This window comes from Sceloporus occidentalis, unplaced genomic scaffold, assembly GCF_023333645.1.
Source record: "Sceloporus occidentalis isolate IW3139 unplaced genomic scaffold, rSceOcc1.0.p SCAF_1, whole genome shotgun sequence".
NCBI classification, from domain to species: domain Eukaryota; kingdom Metazoa; phylum Chordata; class Lepidosauria; order Squamata; family Phrynosomatidae; genus Sceloporus; species Sceloporus occidentalis.
This window is the reverse complement of record NW_028316981.1, coordinates 164,961,206-164,984,197: the sequence shown is the minus strand read 5'-3', so window position 1 is coordinate 164,984,197 and position 22,992 is coordinate 164,961,206. Positions and strand designations below refer to the sequence as shown.

At 44.8% G+C, this 22,992-nt stretch overlaps 2 protein-coding genes across 4 annotated transcripts; both read left to right on the top strand.

The window, feature by feature from the left end:
- The first annotated feature begins 1,946 nt into the window (after positions 1-1,946).
- LOC149322645 (EEF1A lysine methyltransferase 3-like) lies at positions 1,947-5,490 on the top strand. Of its 2 annotated transcripts, XM_089480927.1 has the most exons (3): positions 1,947-2,141; positions 2,409-2,520; positions 3,630-5,490. In XM_089480927.1, exons 1-3 carry the CDS (start codon positions 1,953-1,955, stop codon positions 4,025-4,027), a joined length of 699 nt encoding a protein of 232 aa, XP_089337053.1. In that variant the 5' UTR covers positions 1,947-1,952; the 3' UTR covers positions 4,028-5,490. The 2 variants fall into 2 exon arrangements, with proteins under 2 accessions (XP_089337053.1, XP_089337043.1); XM_089480917.1 differs by having other exon boundaries at positions 1,947-2,520.
- A 1,339-nt stretch (positions 5,491-6,829) lies between these two features.
- Positions 6,830-22,453, top strand: LOC149322644 (elongation factor Ts, mitochondrial-like). 2 transcript variants are annotated; one of them, XM_089480907.1, is made up of 6 exons: positions 6,830-6,967; positions 12,157-12,306; positions 16,423-16,551; positions 17,476-17,598; positions 18,694-18,778; positions 20,090-22,453. In XM_089480907.1, the coding sequence occupies exons 1-6, from the start codon at positions 6,899-6,901 to the stop codon at positions 20,506-20,508; spliced, it is 975 nt and encodes a 324-aa protein (XP_089337033.1). In that variant the 5' UTR covers positions 6,830-6,898; the 3' UTR covers positions 20,509-22,453. The 2 variants fall into 2 exon arrangements, with proteins under 2 accessions (XP_089337033.1, XP_089337026.1); XM_089480900.1 differs by lacking the exon at positions 6,830-6,967 and adding an exon at positions 11,553-11,660.
- The last annotated feature ends 539 nt before the right edge of the window (positions 22,454-22,992 follow it).

The following is a 22,992-nucleotide window of genomic DNA, read 5'->3' as shown; positions in this document are numbered from 1 at the left end:
TGCCTTGTTTTGAAGCTTGGTGGTCCAAAGCCCCAGTGAAATTTTGTACAAAAACTCGTTGCAAGAAATTTCCATGACTGTGGATACCTCTGTTCCCTCTCAAGCTTTCAACCAATATGCCTTACATCTGACAATATTGAGCTTTGCTCCCATACTATTGGTTTAATGTCACAGATTCATAGAATGAGAGATCTGGAAGGGACCCCTGGTCCAACCCGCTTCTGCCATGCAGGAATAAATAGAATTCCAGAGTCAGAAGGGACCCCCAGGGTACATCCAACCCAATCCCCTTCTGCAATGCAGGAATACACAAAATCCTAGATTTGGAAAGAGCTAATATTAGTAAAGTAGTTGTAAGTATTTTACGACTAAATAGAGATTTGTAAGTAGGAGTAAGTAGAATGCGCATATTCACACCAGCATACATGGAAAATGTGCATCTTTGCACTGGCATATAAAGAGCCTGGCGCTAGTGCGGGACCGCAGCAAAGCAAAAACATCACCACCAATAATGCAATGGATGTAATTACAACATACACAAACCAGACAGTCCAATGGAGGCCCTGTACAGACCAGCCTGAAAGGCCGACCTGGGGGCAGAGTCAAGGTGTTGCATCCAGATGCCACTCACCTTAACTCCGTCCCAGGACACTGCTCCACACGGCATGCAGCATCATGATGCTGCTCTGGCGCTGCATTCATACAATGCAATGCTGAAGAAGTGCCATATAGCAGCATCGTCATGGCTACGGCGCCCTCTTGAGGGCACAAAAAGGAACTGCTTTCGTGAGCTTGTTGCGGCCCCAGAGTCCACAAAATGATGCCATGTCAAGCCGCATTCCTTCCCAGATGCCATTCCATTGGACAGATGGGTTTTAAAAAATGGATAAATTAATCTGTGAATATGGAAGGTTGGCCTGTTACATTAAATAGAATTAAAAGAATTAATTTTTAAAAAATTAAATTATTAATAGAACAAAATAAATATAAATAATAAATAATACAAAATATAAAATAATAAAAATAAATCAGACCTCAAAAAATAAATAATAAAAATATAACAAAAATAAAAATATAAAATAAAATAACAAATGAAACTAAAATTAATATAAAAATAAAAATACAAAGTAAAACAAAAATTAAAAAAACTGAAATTATATAATAAAATCAGAATAAAATAAAAAATAAAATAAACACTGACATGATGTAATAATTATAATATAATAATAAATTAAACTAAAAATACATAATACAATTAAATACAATAAAATAAATAATGAATTAAAAATGCAAAACTGAAATATAAATATAATATAAAATATAAGCCCCAGCCAACAATCAGGAATTTTGGGACCTGGAGTGCAAAACATGTGGAAGACCAATGTTTGGGAACCACTACGACAAGTGAGGGGGGGTTGCATCTGCACTGCAGAAATAATCCGCTTTGACACCACTTTAACTGCCAGGGCTCAATGCTATGGAGTTCTGCGAAGTGTGACACCAGACTCTCTGACAGAGAAGGCTTAATGTCTCACAGGTCCCAGAATTCCAAGTACTGAGCCATGGCAAGTGAAGTCCAGCCACTACACTCTTATAGTACTGCTATTCCACTTTAAACTACCCTGGCTGCCTACTGTTGCATTTGGGGGGGTTGTAGTTCAGTGAGGCCTAAGAGCTCTCTGGCTGAGGATTCTCAATGCCTTTCCTTAAACTACAAATCCCAGAATGCAACGGGCAGAGGCTGCCATTACAGTCAAAGTGGAATAGCAGTAGTGTAAGAGGAAATGTGGCAAGCTTCTCCTTTATCCCTATGGAACTACAACTCTCCAATGGACTCTAACGCGGATGCCTCGTTGTCCAATCAGAATGGGGAAGAGGTCAATTTGGCCCCGCCCCCTACAGAATCCAAGGAAGCCATTGGTTGCTTTTTTCCCCCTTAAGCAAGAGCTAAGATGGCGGCGCTGGCGCCCGAGAGGGAGGGCGAAATGGAGGCTGCCTTGGAGTCGGTCTTTCCGCGGGAGCTGGGCCTCTTCGCGGAGGTTTTCCCGGCCGAGACGCGTTACCGGCTGTGCGGCCACGAGCTGAGCATTGCCCAGCACCACGGGGGGAGGCTGGGGGTGGCTGCCCCGGTCTGGGAGGCGGTGAGCCCGCTTTTATGGGGTGCTACAGGTGCCAGGATATGCATCCACACTGGAGAAATAACGCGGTTTGGCACCGCTTTAACTCTGTCTGGCGGCAATGCTGCGCAGCATAGAGGTGGCTCCAGCCCTCCTTTTGCAGGCAGTGTGTACCACACCTGTATTCTAGTAGTTTTGATCTGTATTGGCCTGTGTTTAATATCTGAGAACATATTAAATGTATCACTTGAGTATTTCAGCTTCATATCTAATTCTCTGTTCTCTTTCAAGGCTTTGACCCTCTGTGAATACTTTGAGGAGCAGAAGTTGAACTTTTGGGACAAGAAGGTTATAGAACTAGGTGCTGGGACAGGAGTGGTGGGCATCGTGGCTTCTCTCCTGGGTAGGTAGGAGGACGCTCCAGTGGAAGGAATGGGGAGGTGTTGCAAAATCTCCAGTGCTGCAATTGCCATGCAGCTTCTACCAACATATGCTCTTATTTAAAACCAAGAAAAAGCAAAGGCTGCTTCATTACCTTTGTACCACTTATAACTGCAAAGATGCTTAAAAATCAGTCACTGGCAAACGTAGTAATCTCGTCTACGTCTGGTGCGGCATGGAGAACAGAGATGGCCAGTTTGCAGATTGCAATTCCTATTAGTCCTAATCAGCACAGCCATTTGTGAAGCATGATGGGAGTTGCAGTCTACAATATTTGGAGTGCCACAACTTGTCCATCACGGATACTGAATGTATTGAGTCAGTTGTTATGTATGGAATGCAAATAATACCTGGATTCGTACACTGGGGGAGGGGGATCATCATTAATCTATCCTTCCACCTAGCCGACATGCTGATCTTTTAAGTGCCCAAAATATTTATTCAGACTTGGTTCCATGAAATATGATACTTGGCATGGAGTGTTCCATTCCTGGAATGGAATGTGTGTTGTTTGTGCATTCTTCCCCCATTTCTTACACACCTTCTTACTAGGGTATTTTTAATCTGTGAAGAAATTTCCCAGATTTTTTTTAATACCCGATTTCATCTGAATCTTGATGTCTTGTAAATATCATGCACACCCCTTTAGGCTGAAGAAGTTGTGAGGCCCTGTGTAATCCCAAAATTAACATTTTGCCTTCCTTGATGTGTAATATAGTAAAGAAGTTGGTCAAGGAAAACAGTTCAAGGCATAAATTGAGTGGGGAAACCTATGAACCTTAAATGCTGATTCCAGCACTTGTTAGTCCTGGTCAGCATGCCCTATGACCTGCTATGGCAGTTGTTGGCCAAGCATCTCTGGAGGATCAAAGGTTTGCAACCACTTGCATAAATGTAGCCTTTGTGTACAGCCCTCGAGTCTGTGTAGTCTCTGTCTACTCTGCCCTTACAAGAGGTGCAATACTAAACAATTACAAAAATAATTTCTGTTTGACCAGATGTCCCAAGTGACTTAAGAAAATGTGGCTGTAACTGAACTATCCTTCACAGATTTTTCTCTTTTCCTTCCAGGGGGTGATGTGACAATCACAGATCTTCCTGTGGCCTTGAAGCAGATAGAGGAAAATATCAACCGGAACTTGCCTGTGAAGTGCTTGGGTCGAACCAGAGTTTGTGCTCTATCATGGGGTGTGGACCACAAAACGTTCCCTCGAAATTATGACTTCATTTTAGGTGCAGACATTGTCTATCTCAAGGACACTTTTCCCTTGTTGATCAGGACACTCCAGCACCTATGTGGTGCTCAATCAACTATCTATCTGTCTTCCAAAATGAGGCAGGAACATAGTACTGCATTGTTCTTTGAGACTCTTCTCCCTTTGCACTTCACCTCAAAACTTGCCTTTAGAGATGATGTTGATAATATTAACATCTACAAAGTGACTAGCAAAAGTCATACAGGACAATGAGTTTGCCAGTTCACCATAGACAATATGACAAACACTGCCAATTCCACTGCCTTTTTTAAATTCCAGAAACTTAATTGATAAGCCACCAGTCAATGAGGGCTGCTACTGAAGGTTCCCTTCTCATCGGAGGATGACAGTATTTCTAATAACTCTCCAATTGACTCTTGTGGTACAGTAAATCCTTAGTCACCATAAGAGAAAGAATGATTGTGTCTCAGAAATGACAGTGCTGACAGGCATGTCCGCTGTACTTCTTAGCCACATCAAAGCACCACCATCACAGTGAATTCACAGATACAGATCAGTTTATTGAATAAGTCTCCTGACTAACATATATATTCGACTGTAAGTCGACAGCAGGTTTTGGGACCAAAATTATGGATTTTGATATGACCCGTGGATAAGTCAAGGGTAAAACTTAGGAGCATCTAACAAATAATGCAAAGGAAAACAATGCCAATGAATTTACAAAATTCCAGCAGGCATAACTGTTTGTGCTCACACTAAAGGCTGGATGAATGAGAGAATAGAGGGGGTCGGTGCTTCTAGTACATACTATATTCTTGCCTTTCACCAGGAGGTGGTTGTTTTTTAAAAAAAAAAAAGTGTTAAAGTACTGTACTCACATTGAACTGTGGATAAGTTGACTCACATTTTGGATCAATTTTTGACCTAAAATTATAGATGTATACATGAGTATATACAGTATTCCAAACAACTAGAAGTAGTGTTCAGGAGTGAGGACTAAAAAAGAAAGAGAAGGGAAGCCAAATGTTCAGAGGCTGTGTAGGCTGTAGCCAGCTGCTCTTGCTGGAGACAATCTTGAGCTCTTTCATCCAATGTCTGTTTAAAAAGCTCTCAGGTAATTATGAAGCTCTCAAGCAATTGGGACCAAAGGCAACAAAATCCACAAAGCAACAATGCCTTTACTGTGCCAAATACAAAGCACAAAATGATTCACGGAAGATACATCATGCTATGTACCTGGCCCAATAAAGGCATCCCTTTTGGGATTTTGTTGTGTTTTGATTTTCCTTTTTTTATAAGGGACACCATTTTGCTATGTCATTATATTTAATGGGACTTGAGCATACACGGATTTTGTTATACACAGGGGATCTTGGAACCAAACCCCAGCGTATAACACAGGTCCACTATACTGACTTTACAGTTGCCATGAGCTGGGCACACAATGTTTTTGATAATTCACATTTGCGCTATATAAGCCATACCCTGAAGAAAAACATAGTGATAGGCCTGGCGTGGAACAGAAGGGAGTGGGAAGGGAGCAGAAAGATGGGGACCAATAGTTCTAAAGGAAATGGAGTCACCAGAAATTCAGGATGGAATTCTGGGTTTGGAGTGTTATGACGATGTTCCAGAAGAAGACGACTTAACTATATTTGAATAAATGTAGATTATTGTACTATGCTTAATAAAAATAAAACATCCCCTGAAAATAAGCCATAGTGTGTCTTCTTGAGGAAAAATGTCTTATTTTTTGGGAAATGGAATATCTCCATACACGGCAGTGGGATACGCGTTCTATTTTCCTGCTGCCATCATAAAATTCCCACCAATGGCACAATCTTTCCCACGTCTGGCTTTTCCTGAGGAGACAGACTAAACGTGCCAAACAGCTACTGGGCAGCAACAGTAGCACAAGTGTGTCACTGGTGGAGGGTCTCTATTTGAATGTCTTTTACTACAAAAACTTTATAAGACAATCTAAAATGACATGAGTGCCAGAAGGTGACACTCCCAGGTTGGATGGCACTTAACAAGCTACTGGGGAAGAACAGAAGATGAGTAGAATTTGCACTATGGCTAATGATGCAACTGGACTCAAGTCTAAAAGATGTTCAGCTGTTGACATGCTGAGAGATGAAAGGATATGAGAAGCATGACTTGGGATGCTAGACATGGTTACAAAAAATGGAACCTATAAACATTGCAGTACTTGGAGAGAGCATGCTATAATGGACATGAATAGAACATTCTGAGTCAGATAATTACACAGTTCTGTATTTTACTTAGAAAATGAAAATCTGAGAATGGCATTAATATTGAGGACCAAAAAAGCAGCCAAAGGATAACGCAAAGTCGGACCGAATCATATCAGTAAGACTTCAGGGGGAAACCATCAACATAACAACCCACATTTTATGTTCCAACTACAGAGGCAGAAGAAGAAGCTGAAAGAGTCTATGGTGGGATCCAGTTGGAAACTGATCACACCCCAAAACAGGGCTTCTGGTTAACCACAGGCAATTGGAATACAAAAATAGGAAAGAGAACAAATTCAAAGACCAGGAGGAAACTGGCACAGACACAATTAAATAGGCAGCTAAGGGGAGGCGACTGCGCAGGCGCACTGAGAGAACTCTCCCCCCCAGCTTTCCTTTGACAAAATGGCGGATTGTCTCAGAGATTTTGAAGCTGTTTTTTTTAAGGAGAGTTTTTTCTCCCTGTGACTGACGAGGGAAGAAATGCCCCTCGCCTTTTTTCCTCCTCTGAGGGAAAACGAGCCTCCAAAGTGATACAAAAACACCCTTTAAACACTGATCAGTCACCAAACACGTCCTCCTTTTCCAAGATAGGCTAAATAATGTCACAGAACTACACTTCCCAGGATTCCCTAGCATTGAGCCCCGCTTTAACTTGTTGTCTGACTCACTGCTATGGAATTCTGGGAGTTGGAGTTTGTTGTGGGGGCCCAGAGCGGAGCTCCGCTCCGCTCTGGACCCCACAACAAACTCCAACTCCCAGAATTCCATAGTCTTGAGCCAGAAAGGAGGTGGAGCCCAAGGCTGTGGGAGTCCCTCGTGGTGCAGAAGGCGTGTGACGCCTAATGCAAGCGCCGGGAGGAGGATGCATCGGGTGGCTGGGCTGCGAAGGAGGCTGCTCTCCCCTCAGGGAAGCCTCTCTCCAGCAGGGCAGGTGAGCTGCTCCGAAATCTACACCACTTTAAAGCACTGCAGCTCCATCCTATGGAATCCTGGGATTTGTGGTTTTGCGAGCTCTTTAGCCTTCCCTGCCAAGCCTCACAAAACTACAGGCTCCAGGGTTCCGTAGGAAAGAACCGTGGCAATTAAAAGTGGCATCAAACTGCATCATCTAAACTAGCAGTGGTTCCCAAACATTGGTACTCCAGAGGTTTTTTTGGACTTCATCTCCCAGAGTTCTTGACTGTTCGCCAAGGTAGCTAGGGCTTCTGGGAAATGAAGTTTCAAACACCCTTGTGGAGCAAAGTTTTGGTACCATTGATTCTAAATGGACCCCTGGAGTGGTCAAACCATTAACCACACTTGCTCTCTTTACCTGGGTGTGTAGATCCTAACTTATTTTTATTTACATGTATTACTTAGGATTTAAAATATCCTAATTTAGGGTGCATCTGTGCATTGTAGAAATAATATACTGTAGCTTGACACCACTTTAAGTGCTATAGCCCCATCCTATGGAATCCTGGGAATTGTATTTTCATAGGATGTTTGGCCTTCTTTGCCAAAGAGTGCTGGTGCCTCACCAAACTACAAATCCCAGATTTCTGCAGGATGGAGTCACTACAGTTAAATGTATTTATTTAGAGTATTTAAAGTGGTGTCACACAGCATTATTTCTACAAGGTAGATGCACTCCTAGTGTGCCAACTTTAGTAAAGGATAAAATCTTCACCCTTTTTATGTTTGCCTGTGGTTAGTTCATCTGTTGCCGCTTTTGTCATCTTCATCGTCATCACAGTCATCAAACACTCATACCTAAAAAGTTCCAAGTACAATATGGGCATAAAAAGATGACACCCAAAAGCAAATGGAAAGGGAGAGAAACAAAAACGGGACGTCTTAGGTTTTCATGATTGACCATGATTTTGACCATTGTTGGTGGGCCGGGTTGGGCCTCATTCTTACCAGGATGATCTTCCTGGGAAACGAGGTACAGCTTCCTAGAGCCCTTGAGCTTCTATATGATACTGGATGAACACATTTATGTTTGCACAATGGTTTATCCTCTCCTTTGCTGGTGTTCCCTTGTGTTCCAACTGATCTGCTCTGGGAGTTCCTCCAGCATTTGAAGAAAATAATGTATGGAGAGGGCTACAGGGAAGAGAGAAAGTGGTCATTCTGTTGGTAGACAGAAATAGTTGGATTCAGCCCTTAATCTGGCTACCGATCTCCTTTCATCTCTGTGTAGGGTTGCCATAATGGAGGGCCTCCAAACCGGGACAAATGTAGGACCAGGTTTGAAAATGTAGGACTTTTTTTTTTTAATTTCCTGGCTAGGAAATTAAAAAAAAAAGTCCTACATTTTCAAACCCTGTCCTCCTCCTCCTCCTCCCGGCTTCGGAGGACGCCTAGGCCTGCTCCCAAGCCGGGAGGAGGAACGGGGGCCGCTTGGAATCGCGGCGATCGCTGCGGTGCCAAGCAGCCTCGTCCTCCTCCCGGCTTGGGAGGAAGCCTAGGCCTGCTCCCAGGCCGGGAAGGAGGCGGGGGCTGGCTCCCATCGCGGCGATCGCCGCGATGGGAGCGGTCTCCGCTTCCTCCCCAGCTTAGGAGGAAGCCTGGGCCTGGCTCCCAGGCCGGGAAGGAGGCAGAGGCCGCCCCTCATCGCGGTGATCGCCGCGGTGGGAAGCGGCTTCCTCCTCCTCCCGGTCTGGGAGGAAGCCTGGGCCGGCTCCCAGGCCGGGAAGGAGGCGGGGGCCGCCCCTCATCACGGCGATTGCCGCAGTGGGAAGCGGCCTCCTCCTCCTCCCGGTCTGGGAGGAAGCCTGGGCCGGCTCCCAGGCCGGGAAGGAGGCGGGGGCCGCCCCTCATCGCGGCGATTGCCGCGGTGGGAAGCGGCCTCCTCCTCCTCCCGGTCTGGGAGGAAGCCTGGGCCGGCTCCCAGGCCGGGAAGGAGGCGGGAGCCGCCCCTCATCGTGGCGATTGCCGCGGTGGGAAGCGGCCTCCTCCTCCTCCTTGGCCTCGCGGAGGCCTTGAGGACCCCGCGGCCGGAGCTCCGACCGCAGAGCCGCCTCCAAGGCCTCGCTGGGGCCCAGGAGGGAGCATCTCCGCGGCTGGAGCTCCAACCGCGGAGAGCCTTCCCAGGCCTCAGCAAGGCCTTGGAACCGCCGCGGGGGCTGAGGTGGCCGCAGTGGGCGGGGCCGTCCTGGTTTGGGTGCCAAACCGGACCGGGACCGGGATGGCACCGCCCAAACCGGGATTGTCCCGCCCCCCGGCGGGATATGGCAACCCTATCTCTGTGGGCTTAGGTCAAATGTTGGTTGGAATTAAGGTCTAAACTGCACCTGAAACAATGCGGTTTGACATTGCTTTAACTGCCATGGCTCAATGCTATGGAATTCTGGGGTTTGTAGATTGTTGTGACAGAGAAGGCTACATATCACAAAACTACCAATACCAGCTTTGAGCCATGTCAGTTAAAACAGTGTTAAATGGAATTATTTCTGCAGTGCAGATTAGTGTCCAAAACACACTGCAGAAATAAACTAGTTTCAGACCACTTTAACTATCCTGGCTCAATGCTAGGGAATTCTGGAAACTGTCATTTTGCAAGACATTTAGCCTTCTCTGTCAGAGAGAGCTCTGGTGCCACAACAAACTCCAGTTCCCAGGATTCCCTAGCACTGAGCCAAGAGAGTTAAAGTGGTCTCAAACTGGATTATTTCTGCGGTGTGTTTTGGACCTAAACCTAAGTGATTTTAGAAGCAGGGAGATTTTGCCCTCTCTTCTGCCTCATCATATTGTTATAATAGATGGCCTTGGGCTTCCTGAAAACATTATCTTTGGATTTGTTAATCGCAGGATCTGTAATTATGGGGTGGATAAGCTTCTCTGAAAGATGGCTGTCCCCATCAACTACTTCTATATTGTGTTGGTGAATTCTGGGATGCATTCTTGTTCATGTGGTATGAAATGATGAAGCCTGTCAACCCTAGCCAGAAACCTCTCTCACTTTGAGCACATGCTCTAGAGTCTAGATCACACCCTAATAATGTCTGCAATGTATGGGGTTCAATGCCAGATAAAGTCACATGAAGACAGAATACTTAAAATCCATTGTTTACCTCACTCAGCCTTACCTTTCCCACTATTATTAATTCTTTGTTTTGGCATCCCAATAAAGGACTTTCAGGTTGTGGTGGACAGTGTGTTTGGTTCTGATATGAAAGATCCAGGTTTAATTTCCTGAAGCTTAGGCAATAAGCTTCAACCTCTCTTTATTTTGTTGGTCCTTGTATGGTGAGAATGATTTTGTCCACTGATTCCCAGAGTAGTAGACATGCTGCATTGGGCCTCATATGGGAGAAAAAGTGGGATATACTTTTTAAATAAACAAACAAATCGTTAACAAGAGGGAAAAGGGGATCTTGTGGCACCTTAAAGTTTTATCATTGCATTATTAGTGTGTCTGGATGTGGTTTGTCCTTTAAATTTGGTATGTACTTCAGTGGACTTTAAAACAAAGAAGGCTTAGACAGACCAACCTAGTTGCTGCAGGAGACCAAGATGGTTTGTCAGTATTACTAGACTAATTTCATTGACTAAATGTCATGAAAAATCTAATTCAATGTATGGATTGTAAATCCCGTGGGGAAATTTGCTGAAGGAGACTGAAATACTGGTTAATAGGAATAATAATGTAAAATGCGGGGGGGGGGGGGGAACTAAAGGAAATGGGCATTGAAAATGAGTGGGGCAAAGAATGTTTATGATAGACCTCAGAATAAAAGCATTGGAGTGGTAAACCTTTGGTCTTCCTGGTGTTTTGAAATAAAAAACCCATAATCTTAACATTAGCTATGCCACATGGGGCTGATGGGAGTTGTGGGCAAAAACATCCGGAGAGCCAGAAGTTCCCTACCCTTGTGCTACATTGTGTCTTCTGCTGTTTGTTTTCAGCATCTGGCATATGTTTCTCTGGTGTGTTTCATTGTACACTTGTTCCTTCATATCCGCTAGGGTTAGGGGCACAAGACCCCTGTGAATATGGAAAAACCACAAATAACAAAAATACCATATTTTTGGACACCTCTTTAGAAATCTCTAGGTCCTCCAGTGCAACTCTGTGGTCAACATCCGACAGACACTGGCCGTAGAACTGCACTGGAGGAGCTACAAAGGCCTAGTAGAGTATTCTCTCTAGGAATCTCTAGGTCTTTCAGTGCAGCTTTTAGTTAAAGTTGACCATAGAGTAACACTGGAGGACCTAGATATTCCTAGAGAGAACATATTAATCAAATCCATGAATAATCAAATCAGCAAATATCAATGCCGCAAATATGGAGGGATGAGTGTATTTCCTTTGATTGCCATCTGGAATTATCTTTTCATCTATTTTTCAACTCGGATCTTAGTCCCTCGGCTATATCAAGTGGCTATTTAAATTACATCAACATCCCTAGCATTGTTCCCTTTTGGGAGGACAGGCTCTTCAATCCTTGTTTTTGATCTCTTTGTAAATAATTTAGGCTATGGTTGGGAAAAAACACAGAGCCATCCAAATGTTGTGGAAGAGCAACTTCTATCAGACGTTACCTGCACTCATGAGACTATATGAGTTGTTTACCAACATCATCTGGAAGACCACATGTTTTCGCTGCCCACGGGATAACATCCAGTTCTCTTCCCTTGTAATGTTGTGATAAGTAATTTATATATAACCAAGGAGCATTCAGCAGTCTTTAGGGACCAACATAACTTGGATCATCATGGTAGCTTGCCATGTTTGTTCTTGTCATCTGCCTTCCCAACTAAGAAAAGATTGAAAGCTCATTGCATTCATTAGGCTTCAAACACACAAGAAGAATAGCCTTCAAAGTACAATGCAGGCTTAGGGAGAGCCTAGATGTGTTTCTGTCTTGCGAGGAGAGCTCCATGTGTTTTTTGCTCTCACCAGAGTACAAAATATGTTAACCAGTCGTGAGCTAGCAAGTGTACTTGTAGGCAATAACACTATAGTTATGAACCTGTTTCCATGTATGTTTATTCAGTGGAGAAAGCCAGGAAGTTTACTTGTATGTCTTTAAGTATGCATGGTTCACTTGGTTAAACCTTTCTCTACATATTGCTGTAAGTGATGGCTCATCTTCCATATCTTTCCACTCTTCTCTTTCCTTCCCTTTTCAGTCATTTGGTGACCATCTTGCACATTTTCTTCATGCTGGCCTTCCAGTACAAGCAGCGAAAGAGCTTCTGGTGAAGCTGAGGAAGAAAACTGGGTACTCATATGTGAATTGTAAGAAAGCCTTGGAGAAATTTGATGATGACCTCAAAGAGGTGAGAACAAATGTTTATGTGTGATACAAATGCATTTAACTTTCTGATCTCACCCCATCCAGATCAATTTTCACAGTGCTTTGGGATACAGCAGGGGTGGGTAATAGTGGACAATTATCTGCTTCATCCATTTCCAATTTTGACAGGAAAAAATGCTAGTGCGGAAGGGGCTGTGACCTATTTAAACTTGCCTTTACTTGTGTTTTCAATGGGAGGGAAGTAATTCACTTTAAATGCAGAAAAAGGGTGGCCTGGAGAGTCTGAAGGAACTGAGCAATGCAGGGGTCACATGTAGGCCTCTAGCCACAATTTGCATACCCCAGGATACAGAGGAAGGAGTGATGCTTCAACTGTTTTTATAAATTTTATTTTAAGGCTACAATCTTATCCACATTGACAAAAGATTACATCCCTCTGAGTTAAGTGGGGTTTATTCCTAAGTAAGTATGGCTAGTACTGGTGGCAAATGTTTAGAGGTTAGATTGTTTTGTCCTGGGCAGTGCATGTCTGCTGTCTGGTTGAATAAAGGGAACTGGTGAGTACTGCTTTTATTTGAACTTCTGCCCACTCTTTCTTCCCAAAAGTGTTTCACTTGATTTTCCAACATCCATTTTACAGAAATCCTAGGATTTTTAATTTGCTAAAGCACCAGAATTCTTTGGCAGAGAAGGCCAAACATCTTGTAAAAATACAAATCCCAGGATTCCATAGAATGGGGCTACAGCACTTGAAGTGGCATCAAGCTGTATTATTTCTATAATGCAGATGCACCCAAAGGTAGATTTTTTTTTTACTCTAAATAAAATAAATAAAAATAAGTTAGGATATACTCCCAGGTAAAAAGAGCAAGCGTGGCTAATGGTGTGATCGCTCTAGGAGTGCATCTGCACTGTAGAAATAAAGTAGTTTGATGCCAATTAGTGCCATGGCTCCCTCCTAAAGAACCCTGGGGTTTGTAATTTGATAAGGTGCTAGCACACTTTGGCAGAGAAAGCTAAAAACCTTGTAAAACTACAAATCCCAGGATTACATAGGATGGAGCTGCAGTACTTGAAGTGGTGTCAAACAGCATTATTTCTCCACTGTAGATGCACCCAAAGTTAGGATACATTCCCCAAAAAGAGAGTGAGTGTGGCTAATGGTTTGACTACGCTAGGGGTCCATTTGGACTGTAGAAACAATGCAGTTTGAGGTCACTTTAACCGTCACAGCTCCATCCTTCAGAAATCCTGGGATTTGTAGTTTGGTGAGGCGCCAGCATTCTTTGGCAAAGAATGCTAAACACCTCACAAAACTACAAACCCCAGGATTCCATAAGATGGAGCTATAGCACTTTGAGTGGTACCAAACAACATTATTTCTACAATGTAGATCAGGGGTAGGCAACCTTTTTGAGCCAGGGGCCGGGTTGCTGTCCCTCAGGCGACTGGGGGGTCCGAAGCCGGGGGGTGGAGCTTCGACCCTCCGGGGCGGGGCCACGTGCCGGGGTGGAGATTCCACCCTCCGGGGTGGGGCTGTGTGCTGGGGGTGGAGCTTCCACCTTCCAGGGGCGGGGCCGCATGCCGTGGGCGGAGCTTCCACCCTCTGGGGGCCAGGCCTCCCCATTTTTGCTGGCCCCTGACGGGGCCCCAGGCCCCATCAGAAACCGACAAAAAAGCTGGGGGGGGCCTGCCAGCGCTGGAGGACCCCCTGGAGGGCCCCAGAGACGGCAGCGAGCCTCCCAGAGGCCCCCTGCCGCCCTCGGAGCCCTCCTGGAGGGCCCCAGCGACGGCACCGGGCCCCCCAGAGGCCCCCTGCTGCCCTGGGAGCCCTCCTGGAAGGCCCCAGAGAAGGGTGCGGGCCCCGTAGAGGCCCCCTGCCGCCCTGGGAGCCCTCCTGCAGGGCCCCAGAGATGGCAGCGGGCCCCGCAGAGGCCCCCTGCCGCCCTGGGAGCCCGCCTGGAGGGTCCCAGAGACGGCAGCGAGCCTCCCAGAGGCCCCCTGCCGCCCTGGGAGCCCTCCTGCAGGGCCCCAGGGATGGCAGCGGGCCCCACAGAGGCCCCCTGCCGCCCTGGGAGCCCTCCTGCAGGGCTCCAGGGATGGCAGCGGGCCCCGCAGCAGCCCCCTGCCGCCCTGGGAGCCCGCCTGGAGGGCCCCAGGGACGGCAGCGGGCCTCCCAGAGGCCCCCTGCCGCCCTGGGAGCCCTCCTGCAGGGCCCCAGGGATGGCAGCGGGCCCCGCAGAGGCCCCCTGCCGCCCTGGGAGCCCGCCTGGAGGGCCCCAGGGACGGCAGCGGGCCTTCCAGAGGCCCCCTGCCGCCCTGGGAGCCCTCCTGCAGGGCCCCAGAGATGGCAGCGGGCCCCGCAGAGGCCTCCTGCCACCCTGGGAGCCCTCCTGCCGGGCCCCAGGGACAGCAGCGGGCCCCGCAGAGGCCCCCTGCCGCCCTGGGAGCCCTCCTGCAGGGCCCCAGGGACGGCAGCGGGCCCCGCAGAGGCCCCCTGCCGCCCTGGGAGCCTGCCTGGAGGGTCCCAGAGACGGCAGCGGGCCTCCCAGAGGCCCCCTGCCGCCCTGGGAGCCATCCTGCAGGGACCCAGGGACGGCAGCGGGCCCCGCAGAGGCCCCCTGCCGCCCTGGGAGCCTGCCTGGAGGGTCCCAGAAACGGCAGCGGGCCTCCTTAGGGCCCGCCGCAGGTGCCGCTGCGGCCGCTCTGGGCGCCGCCATTTTGGGCGAAAAAATGGCGGCGCCCATAGCCCCAGAGGCCGCTCTGGGCGCCGCCATTTTGCTGCCCAAAATGGTGGCGCCCAGAGCGGCAAAAAGCTGCGACGGGCGGCCGCCGCGACGGCGGCAGCGGCGGCAACAGCAGCCGGGGGGCGGTAGCCAGGCCTTCGCGGGCCGCATCCGGCCCACGGGCCGGAGGTTGCCGACCCCTGATGTAGATTTTGGGGCAACTGCATATTATTTTACATGAGTAAAATAATTGTTTTAAATTCTGCCTAGTTTTCCTTCCCCAAAAGTGGTTCACTTGATTTTCCAACATCAAGTGAACCACTGTGAAAGAAAGAAACAAAGAAAGAAAATGGAATATCATATAAGTTGGTTGGGCAGTTGCTGTAGAGGGTAGTTTTTGTCCTCATGCTCTCTGCAGTGAGTTGCATTATTTGGGGGATGGCCAAAAAATTAAGCAAATAAGTAGACATGGGTTTGCAGTCCCTGTATTTACAGCTGGTTTGCAGGGGGAGGTTTGCAGGTGAGGTTAGGGATGTACAAAAAGGGAAACTGCTGCATTTTCATGTTGCTTTGACTTGGTTTTGCCCATATTCTAGTGCTTATTTGCTTTGAAAAGTGAAGTTGGCGGGTTGGAGTAGCTTTGGGGTGCAGAAAGATAGGGTCCTGTGTGCCCCACAAGCTAGACTTTCTCTATCTCTGCTGTCATAATTAACTGGAAGAACAAAACAATGACTCATGTAAAATAATGTGCAGTTTGAAATGTGTAAATTGCATATTGATCACCACTTGGTAAAACTCTGTACAGATGTTCACCAGAAAAGCTATTTCATGGCATTACTAACAAGATGCCAATAAGGGTATTAAATCAGAGCTAGACACTTATTAGTGTCTTCCAGAATTTGCAACTTATTGGATTGGCAAGTATGTTTGATTTCAAGTATATGCTTACATGCATGGATGACAATAGTCCAAAGGTTTCAGTGTTCTTTTAAGTGTGTTCAATTAGGGTTTCTGTGTATCGTGTTTACATTTTCCTTTCAACATTATTATTATTGTATATATTCCAGCACACATATACCACCTATTTCTTCCCCCACCCCCATAGATAAGCTTTTAAAATCACATTTGATGATCTAGGCAAGAGAGAAAGGGCTACCAACTTTTGACCCTCTCTTACTCTCAAAATCCTTGTATGTGGAAAATCAACATGTAATTGAGAAAGCCATGTTAGAATCCTTCTCTTTTGTGTTGTAGCCTCCTACATGTGGAATGAAGTGGGATATATCCAAACTTGACCTCCCTTTGTATTCTGCAGTATAGGATACATGTGCTTTCATTTATGCTTTGACTGGTTCATTGTGTTGTCTTTGATTGTTGTGTCTCAGTTTGAGATGTTCAATTTATCTTTCAAGGCTGAAATCTGGCTTCATGAACAAGCCCAAAAAGAAGGGTGGAGCAAAGCTTCCAAACTACAAGGACGGAAGACAAAGGAAGGGCTGATAGGGCTGCTGCAGGAGAGAAACTCAGCTGTGATGGTGGAGGTGAGCATGTTCTCCTCTTGAGAAAATCCCTTACAATTGCAAAGTCACATAACTCTTAGGGCAAGGGATTAATTTGGTGCACTTCCCACAGAATGTATAGGATAAGATGCTCTGCTCATTGTACGTACCTACACCAGTGGAAAAGGAAAAGACAGTAGAGTAACAAGGGAAAAGAGGCAACAGGTGCTGCAGCAAAAGCCATCCTTGTCATGAGATAAAGCTGCCCTCCTGAGCTGCTTGGGTACCAACAGCTTTATCTCCTGACAGAAGTGGCTTTCTCTGCTGTCCCCCTGCCACCACTGCACTTCTTGAAGAAGGACTTATAATGAGGTGGGCAACAGCTGGAGATTAGGGAGCCTCATTATTTCCCAGGAGTTTCTGACATATGATGACGCTAAAGTTTCTGACATAGGATGACCCTAAGGAAAACTTATTATGGGGTTTTCTGATAAGATTGGTTCTGAGGGGGTTTGCTTTGCCAACCTCTGAGGCTGAGAAAGTGTGAGTTGTCATAGCTCATCCAGTGAGTTTCCATGGCTGAGCAGGGATTCCTCTCTCTTAAGAATATTTCTAGGATCTGGAAGTTTCCAGAGGTTTGCCAGGTAAATGCCACCTCCTTTAAAAAGGCATATTTATTAGTCTTCCTATGGTATACTCAGACATATCTGAAGACAGACACTTGCAAACTTTTTTAGAGAATAGTCTGTGCTATAATGCAAAATTGACCCATCTTGCAATTACATGCAGAGGAGCAAAAGTTGTAGCTGCCTTAGTTATTTGAATGTATCCCCTTCCCCACTTACATCTTTAGGGAATAAATCACCATCTCTTCTTGTGCTTGTCTCTTCTAACTTTATTCCCATTTCTTGAACAACATGGCAGCATTTGACTAGGCAATTCAAAGTACTTGTACTTTTCTGTCAGGTAAACTGTGAAACTGACTTTGTGGCCCGAAATGCCAAGTTTCAACATCTTGTTCAGCAAGCAGCAGTTGGAACAATGCACCATCATCAGGGGACCAGGAACCAGTTAAACACATATGCCAAGGTAAGTGACATAAAGGCTTTGTAACCTTAAGCACCAAATACACTTGGGACAGTAGATGTTGGAACTTTAACTGTGTTGGCCTCAATGGAGTCAAGTGAATTCAGTAGAAAGTGAGTTGTATCCAGGTTTTTTGGTTGTACTAAAATTCTATTTAAATATCTAGGGACTTAATAATCTGTAGTTTATTCTGTGCAATGTATTTCAGGTAAAGTTCAGTATATATTTCGGGTAAAGTTCTGCTATATATTCAGGGATACATTTTTTGCCAAGAGTGAAAAGGAAAAGTATATTTCAACACTGCCAGAAATATTAGCAACTTTTATTCAATCTTATTCTGTTTCATAATTGATTCCTAATTAAACTGCTAATGCTTTTCTTTTTTAATAGCTGTTTCATCCCCAGAAAGCTTGATGCATTCATTTCTTTCCCATACTTGCAATGTGTCAGAGTGATACTTTTTTTCAGCCTTGAGTCATCATTCTTAAAAAGCTAGAGGAAGCTTTGGGAAATGTGGTGAAGCAATATTTTGGGGCTTTGCAATTGAAATTTAAACAATACATAGGGAAACTCTAACTCTGCAAATGCATCTCATGCATAAATACATAAAAGACAGGCAAGATTAGTTTAAGGCTGTCTGCTGAGTATGTTAGCAGGAGCAAGACATTTCCTAAAGCTGCACATGTAACTGTGTGCAGGGTGCACATTTCTTATCTGTACAATAAGAATGTCCTAGAAGGAAGACGTTTAAATGCAAATACTGTGCCTTGTCAATTTTTTATGCTGCTAGTTTTGTATAATCTGTGGCATCAAAATGGTTTAGGTGGTGGTTACTTATGTAGTTCTATACAGTAGTTATTTCTGGAATTTTTGTACTTTGCCAGGTTTTGAAGATTACACATCAATAAACTGAAATGAAATCAATGCTCTATTTGTAGACCAGATTTTGCTGTTCTCTTTCTCTCACCCCATTTTTCATATTACTTGAATAGCTTTCTAAATTGCTGTGATGGTCAGAAATTTAATTTTAAAAAAGAAATGGTAACTACAGTTAACGTATTTATTAAAATTATGTTGTTTCTGTGATTTGTTTTCTAGTTTTTCTTAAAATCTAATGAGCTTTCTCAGCTCAGGATGGGACAAGATGGATCCTTGCTTAGTGACCAACTGGCTCTTGCTATTGGTGAGTCTTCTGGTGTCAAACATGGCCAGAAAACTAGAAAGTAGTGGCTGATTTCTGCCAATACTCTGTGCCTGTCTCGAGTTTTGAGGGGATGTGGGAGTTCTTATGCTAAGAAAGTGACAATTTTTTAAAGGAGATTGCAGGGGCACACATGCATCCTATGTCTTCCAAGTTGACCTGCTTGCCATATGAGCACAGCAGTGTGTAGCTTAGCCCGTCACACTAATCCTTTAGCTAGCAACATGTGGGCTAGCAATTCAAATGTTAGGGAGATTTCTAATTGGTTGTCCAGCCAAACCCAAAGGCTGCTCAGCAATGGCTACTCTTCATCCTGGAGATAAGTGACTATCAGTGTGCCCCAGGTCTTTGCCCTGGGCCCAGTGCTATTCAACATCTTTATCAATGACTTGGATGAAAAAAAAAATAGAGGGCATGTTTATCAAATTGGCAGATGACACCAAATTAGGAGGAGTAGCTAGTATCCCAGAAGAGAGGATAAAAATTCAAAATGGCCTTAATAAAGTAGAAAGCTGGGCCAAAACTAACAAAATGAATTTCAACTGGGAGAAATGTAAGGTACTGCACTTAGGCAGAAAAAAATGAAATGCATAGATATGGGATGGTGGACACCAGGCTTAACAAGACTACATGCGAAAGGGGTCTAGGAGTCCAAGTAGACCACAAGTTGAACACGAGTTAACAGTGTGATGCGGCAGCTAAAAAACCCAAAGTGATTTTAGGCTGCATCAGTAAAAGTATAGTGTCTAGATCAAGGGAAGTAATAGTACCACTCTATTCTGCTTTGATCAGACCTCATTTTGAATACTATGTCCCATTCTGGGCACCACAATTCAAAAAGGACATTAACAAATTTTAGTGTGTCCAGAGGAGGGTGACCAAAATGGTGAAGGGTCTGGAAACCATGGTCTGTGAAACAGGGAGCAGGGTATGTTTAGCCTGGAGGAGAGAAGGTTAAGAAGTGATATGATAGGCCTGTTTAAATATTTGAAAGGGTGTCATATTGAGGATCGAGCAAGCTTGTTTTCAGCTTTTCCAGAGAATAGTACCCAGACAATTGATTCAAACTGTTCAACAGTGGAACATGCTTCCTCAGAGTGTAGTGGAGTCTCCTTCTTCAGAAGTTTTTTAAGCAGAGGCTGGATGGCCATCTATCAGGGGTGCTTTGATTGTGTGTTCCTGCATGGCAGGGGAGTCGGACTGGATAACCCTTGTCGTCTCTCCCACCTCTAGGATTCTGTGATTCTAATGGCAAATGATTTTCCCTCCTTCTCTTTTTGTTTTCTGTTAAAGGCAAACTGGGTGAGAACATGGTTATTAACAGGGCAGTGTGGGTGTCGGTGCCAGAGAACATCTTCATTGGCTCCTATGTGCACGGAGCCCCCCCGGAAGGAAATCCACTGCTATCTCACATGATGTTTGGCAAATATGGTGCCTTGGTGATCTGCAGTCCCTCTGAGCAATGCCCAAAATCAAACTTTGCTGAGCTGGGCCGGAGGCTTGGCCAGCATGTGGTTGGCATGGCTCCCCTCTCTGTTGGCTCTCTCGAAGATGAACCTGGAGGAGATTCTGAAACCAAGATGCTTGCCCAGCCCTTCCTCCTGGACCCCACAATTTCCTTGGGACAGTATATTCAGCCCAGGGGTATAGCTGTGCTGGACTTTGTGCGGTTTGAATGTGGAGAAGATACAGAGTTGTCAGAATCAGAATAGGCTGGGTTTTTTTCCTTTGAAAAAGTGAACTGTTTCCACTTCCACTTTGGTCCTAATGTGGTTAACAGATGTGTCTGGTAACAGATAAATGCTAATGTTGATTGTTTAGAGGCGCCAAACATAAAATCTGTTTCCCAAGCTCTGCAGTGGTTTTGTAATATGTGGCTGACAAAGTGTGGTAAGCAGATGTTGATCTGATGAAGAAAAACTATCTGAGCTCCTCCTGAAATAATGGTGGCAGTCAGGATGGGCGTTCTTGCCATTGGTTCAAGCTAATTGCATTTATTGTTGCGTGTTTTAAAAATAATACTCAAGGATTTCAACTTACTGTAAATGAGCAAACAAAATTCCTGAAAGCACACAGATACTGACTGCATATTTTCAGAGTATTTAACCAGAGTTTGAGAATGATATCCTATATTAGGCAATCAAAGGCTATGTTCTGATTGATTTATGTAAATGTCTCCTAGCAGATTTAGTGAACTTTTGCTTGTGTTAGTGGATCTCAGGGTTGTTGTAAAATGGAAGGTGGGAAACTGTCTTAATTTCTAAGTCAAAAATAGAGGAGGTCATCAGTGGACCAATGGAAAGCCACTGCAGCTTGTCTCAGCTCTGAGACCTGAGCTTTCTTCACCTACCTTTCTCAAGTGCTTTAATATAGAGAACTAGAAACATGGGTCAGTCATTTTGGGTATAGAAACTAGGACTTTTCAGACCTCTTTTAATGCCAGAAAAAATTAATGCAAGAATCTCTTGGAGGTTCAAAAGGCTGGACTCAGTTTCTTTGGCATGGACAGGAACACTCCCTGAGTGGCATTCTGCCTAGAATAATCCCACTGGCAGAAAAACAGGGAAATGAGGCTGCCTTTACCCATTTCCCAATTGTTGTTTTTTTTTCTTGGTCGGGAGGATGCTTCACAGGGGCATTAAGGGAAACCATGCTCTGCTGAATTGTAAAGCCTTTAAGAATTCAGGGAGCCCTTGACGCCATGAAAGGAGGATGGTGGTTCTCTTCCACATTATAGTTACCACCCTGTAGTAAACTGAATTGTCTGGCTATTGTTGCCAAAAGCTTTTGCTTTTGTCTTTTGCCGCCTAAATATCCTAAACATTGATAGATGAATGAAATAAGAGAGATTTTACTGAGAGTAATGCTGGAACCGTTCTCAAACAGCTTTTCCCAGGATGTATGGCTTAGTGTAGAACATTATGTGTCACTTCCTGCTGTAGGCTGTGTGGTAAATTGTCTACCGTGGTGCTAGTGTCAATGTACTAAATGAGTTTTGTGTTTTGCAACACATGTTACAAACAAGCAGGCTACTGAAGCACAGCTGCAAAATATAGGTAAAGGCACCTTCAGCTTCTCATTGGATTATCTAACTTATCCATGTGCTTCAGGGCTGACCCAAGACATTTTGTTGCCTCAGGCAAACTAGTGTAGGGATGGGCAAAGTTTAGCCCTCTAGATGATGATGGACTGCAACTCTCCATTCATCATCATTGCTTCTGTGGGTTGGGGCTCATGGGAATTGTCATCCAACATCAGCTGGAAGATGGGATTTTGTCCACCCTGAACTACTTCAAGACCTTCTACTTCTTTTGTTTGCATACAATTGTCTGATCCATTTCTCTGTTGCACAGCACAGTTATGACCTGCCTATTAAGATGTTGCTGCTAGTAGCATAATCCATTGATTGTATTTTAAAAAGATGGAACGGTGGTAGGTATGCTAGACATTTAAAAACAACAATTGTATTTTAAAAAGATGGAACGGTGGTAGGTATGCTGGACATTTAAAAACAACAACATTCAGTTCTAAAGTAAGCCAAATTTAACATTATGTATCTTTTATTTATCAAGATTGTATTACATATATTTATAGTTTGCTTTTGCTTAGCATGTCAGACAGGATGTAGGCAGCATGTTGGTTTTGTTGGCACTGGGCTTATCCCTTCTCCTGGAAAGTGTGTGGGGCTGTGTACTTTGAAGAAGCGCTGGGGCATTTTTCTCACACAGCACAAGACTGCTTGAAGCTCCTTTTGTATTAAAAAGGCTTATACAGAGTGGTGAACAAGCTCTATGAAAAGTGCCCCTTCTCCTCTCTCAGGGAAAGAATTTGTAAATGTCCCCCTCTCCCCACCCTTGGCAAGCTATGTTCAGATGATTGGCTCCTTTAGGGTGAGTGCTGAGACTCACAGTGGTGGGCAACTTTGGCAGCCCTGAGGAAAGCTCCCCCAGCTCACAATAGTCCCAGGAATTTGCAAAAAGAAAAAGAAAAAATGAAATGCATCCCGGCACATAGAAGGTTGCTATATTAGGACTCTTGGGTGTAAAATGAGAAGTCCTGGAATTCTAGGAACCACTGTGGCTACTTATTCTTAGAAAGCATTTAAGCCCAGAACAGAGAGAACAATGCTGTTGCCAATACATTTTCAAAGCCTTTCCGCTTCCGTTAGTACTATGCTTGACAATGAAGATTTGTAA

Coding starts and splice junctions, on each gene's coding strand:
- LOC149322645 (XM_089480917.1), top strand. CDS start 1,953: ATGGCGGCGCTGGCGCCCGAGAGGGAGGGCGAAATGGAGGCTGCCTTG. Junction 2,521..3,629: donor CATCGTGGCTTCTCTCCTGG/GTAGGTAGGAGG, acceptor TTTTCCTTCCAG/GGGGTGATGTGACAATCACA.
- LOC149322644 (XM_089480900.1), top strand. CDS start 11,574: ATGAGACTATATGAGTTGTTTACCAACATCATCTGGAAGACCACATGT. Junction 11,661..12,156: donor ACATCCAGTTCTCTTCCCTT/GTAATGTTGTGA, acceptor TTCCCTTTTCAG/TCATTTGGTGACCATCTTGC. Junction 17,599..18,693: donor AGTTAAACACATATGCCAAG/GTAAGTGACATA, acceptor TTTGTTTTCTAG/TTTTTCTTAAAATCTAATGA.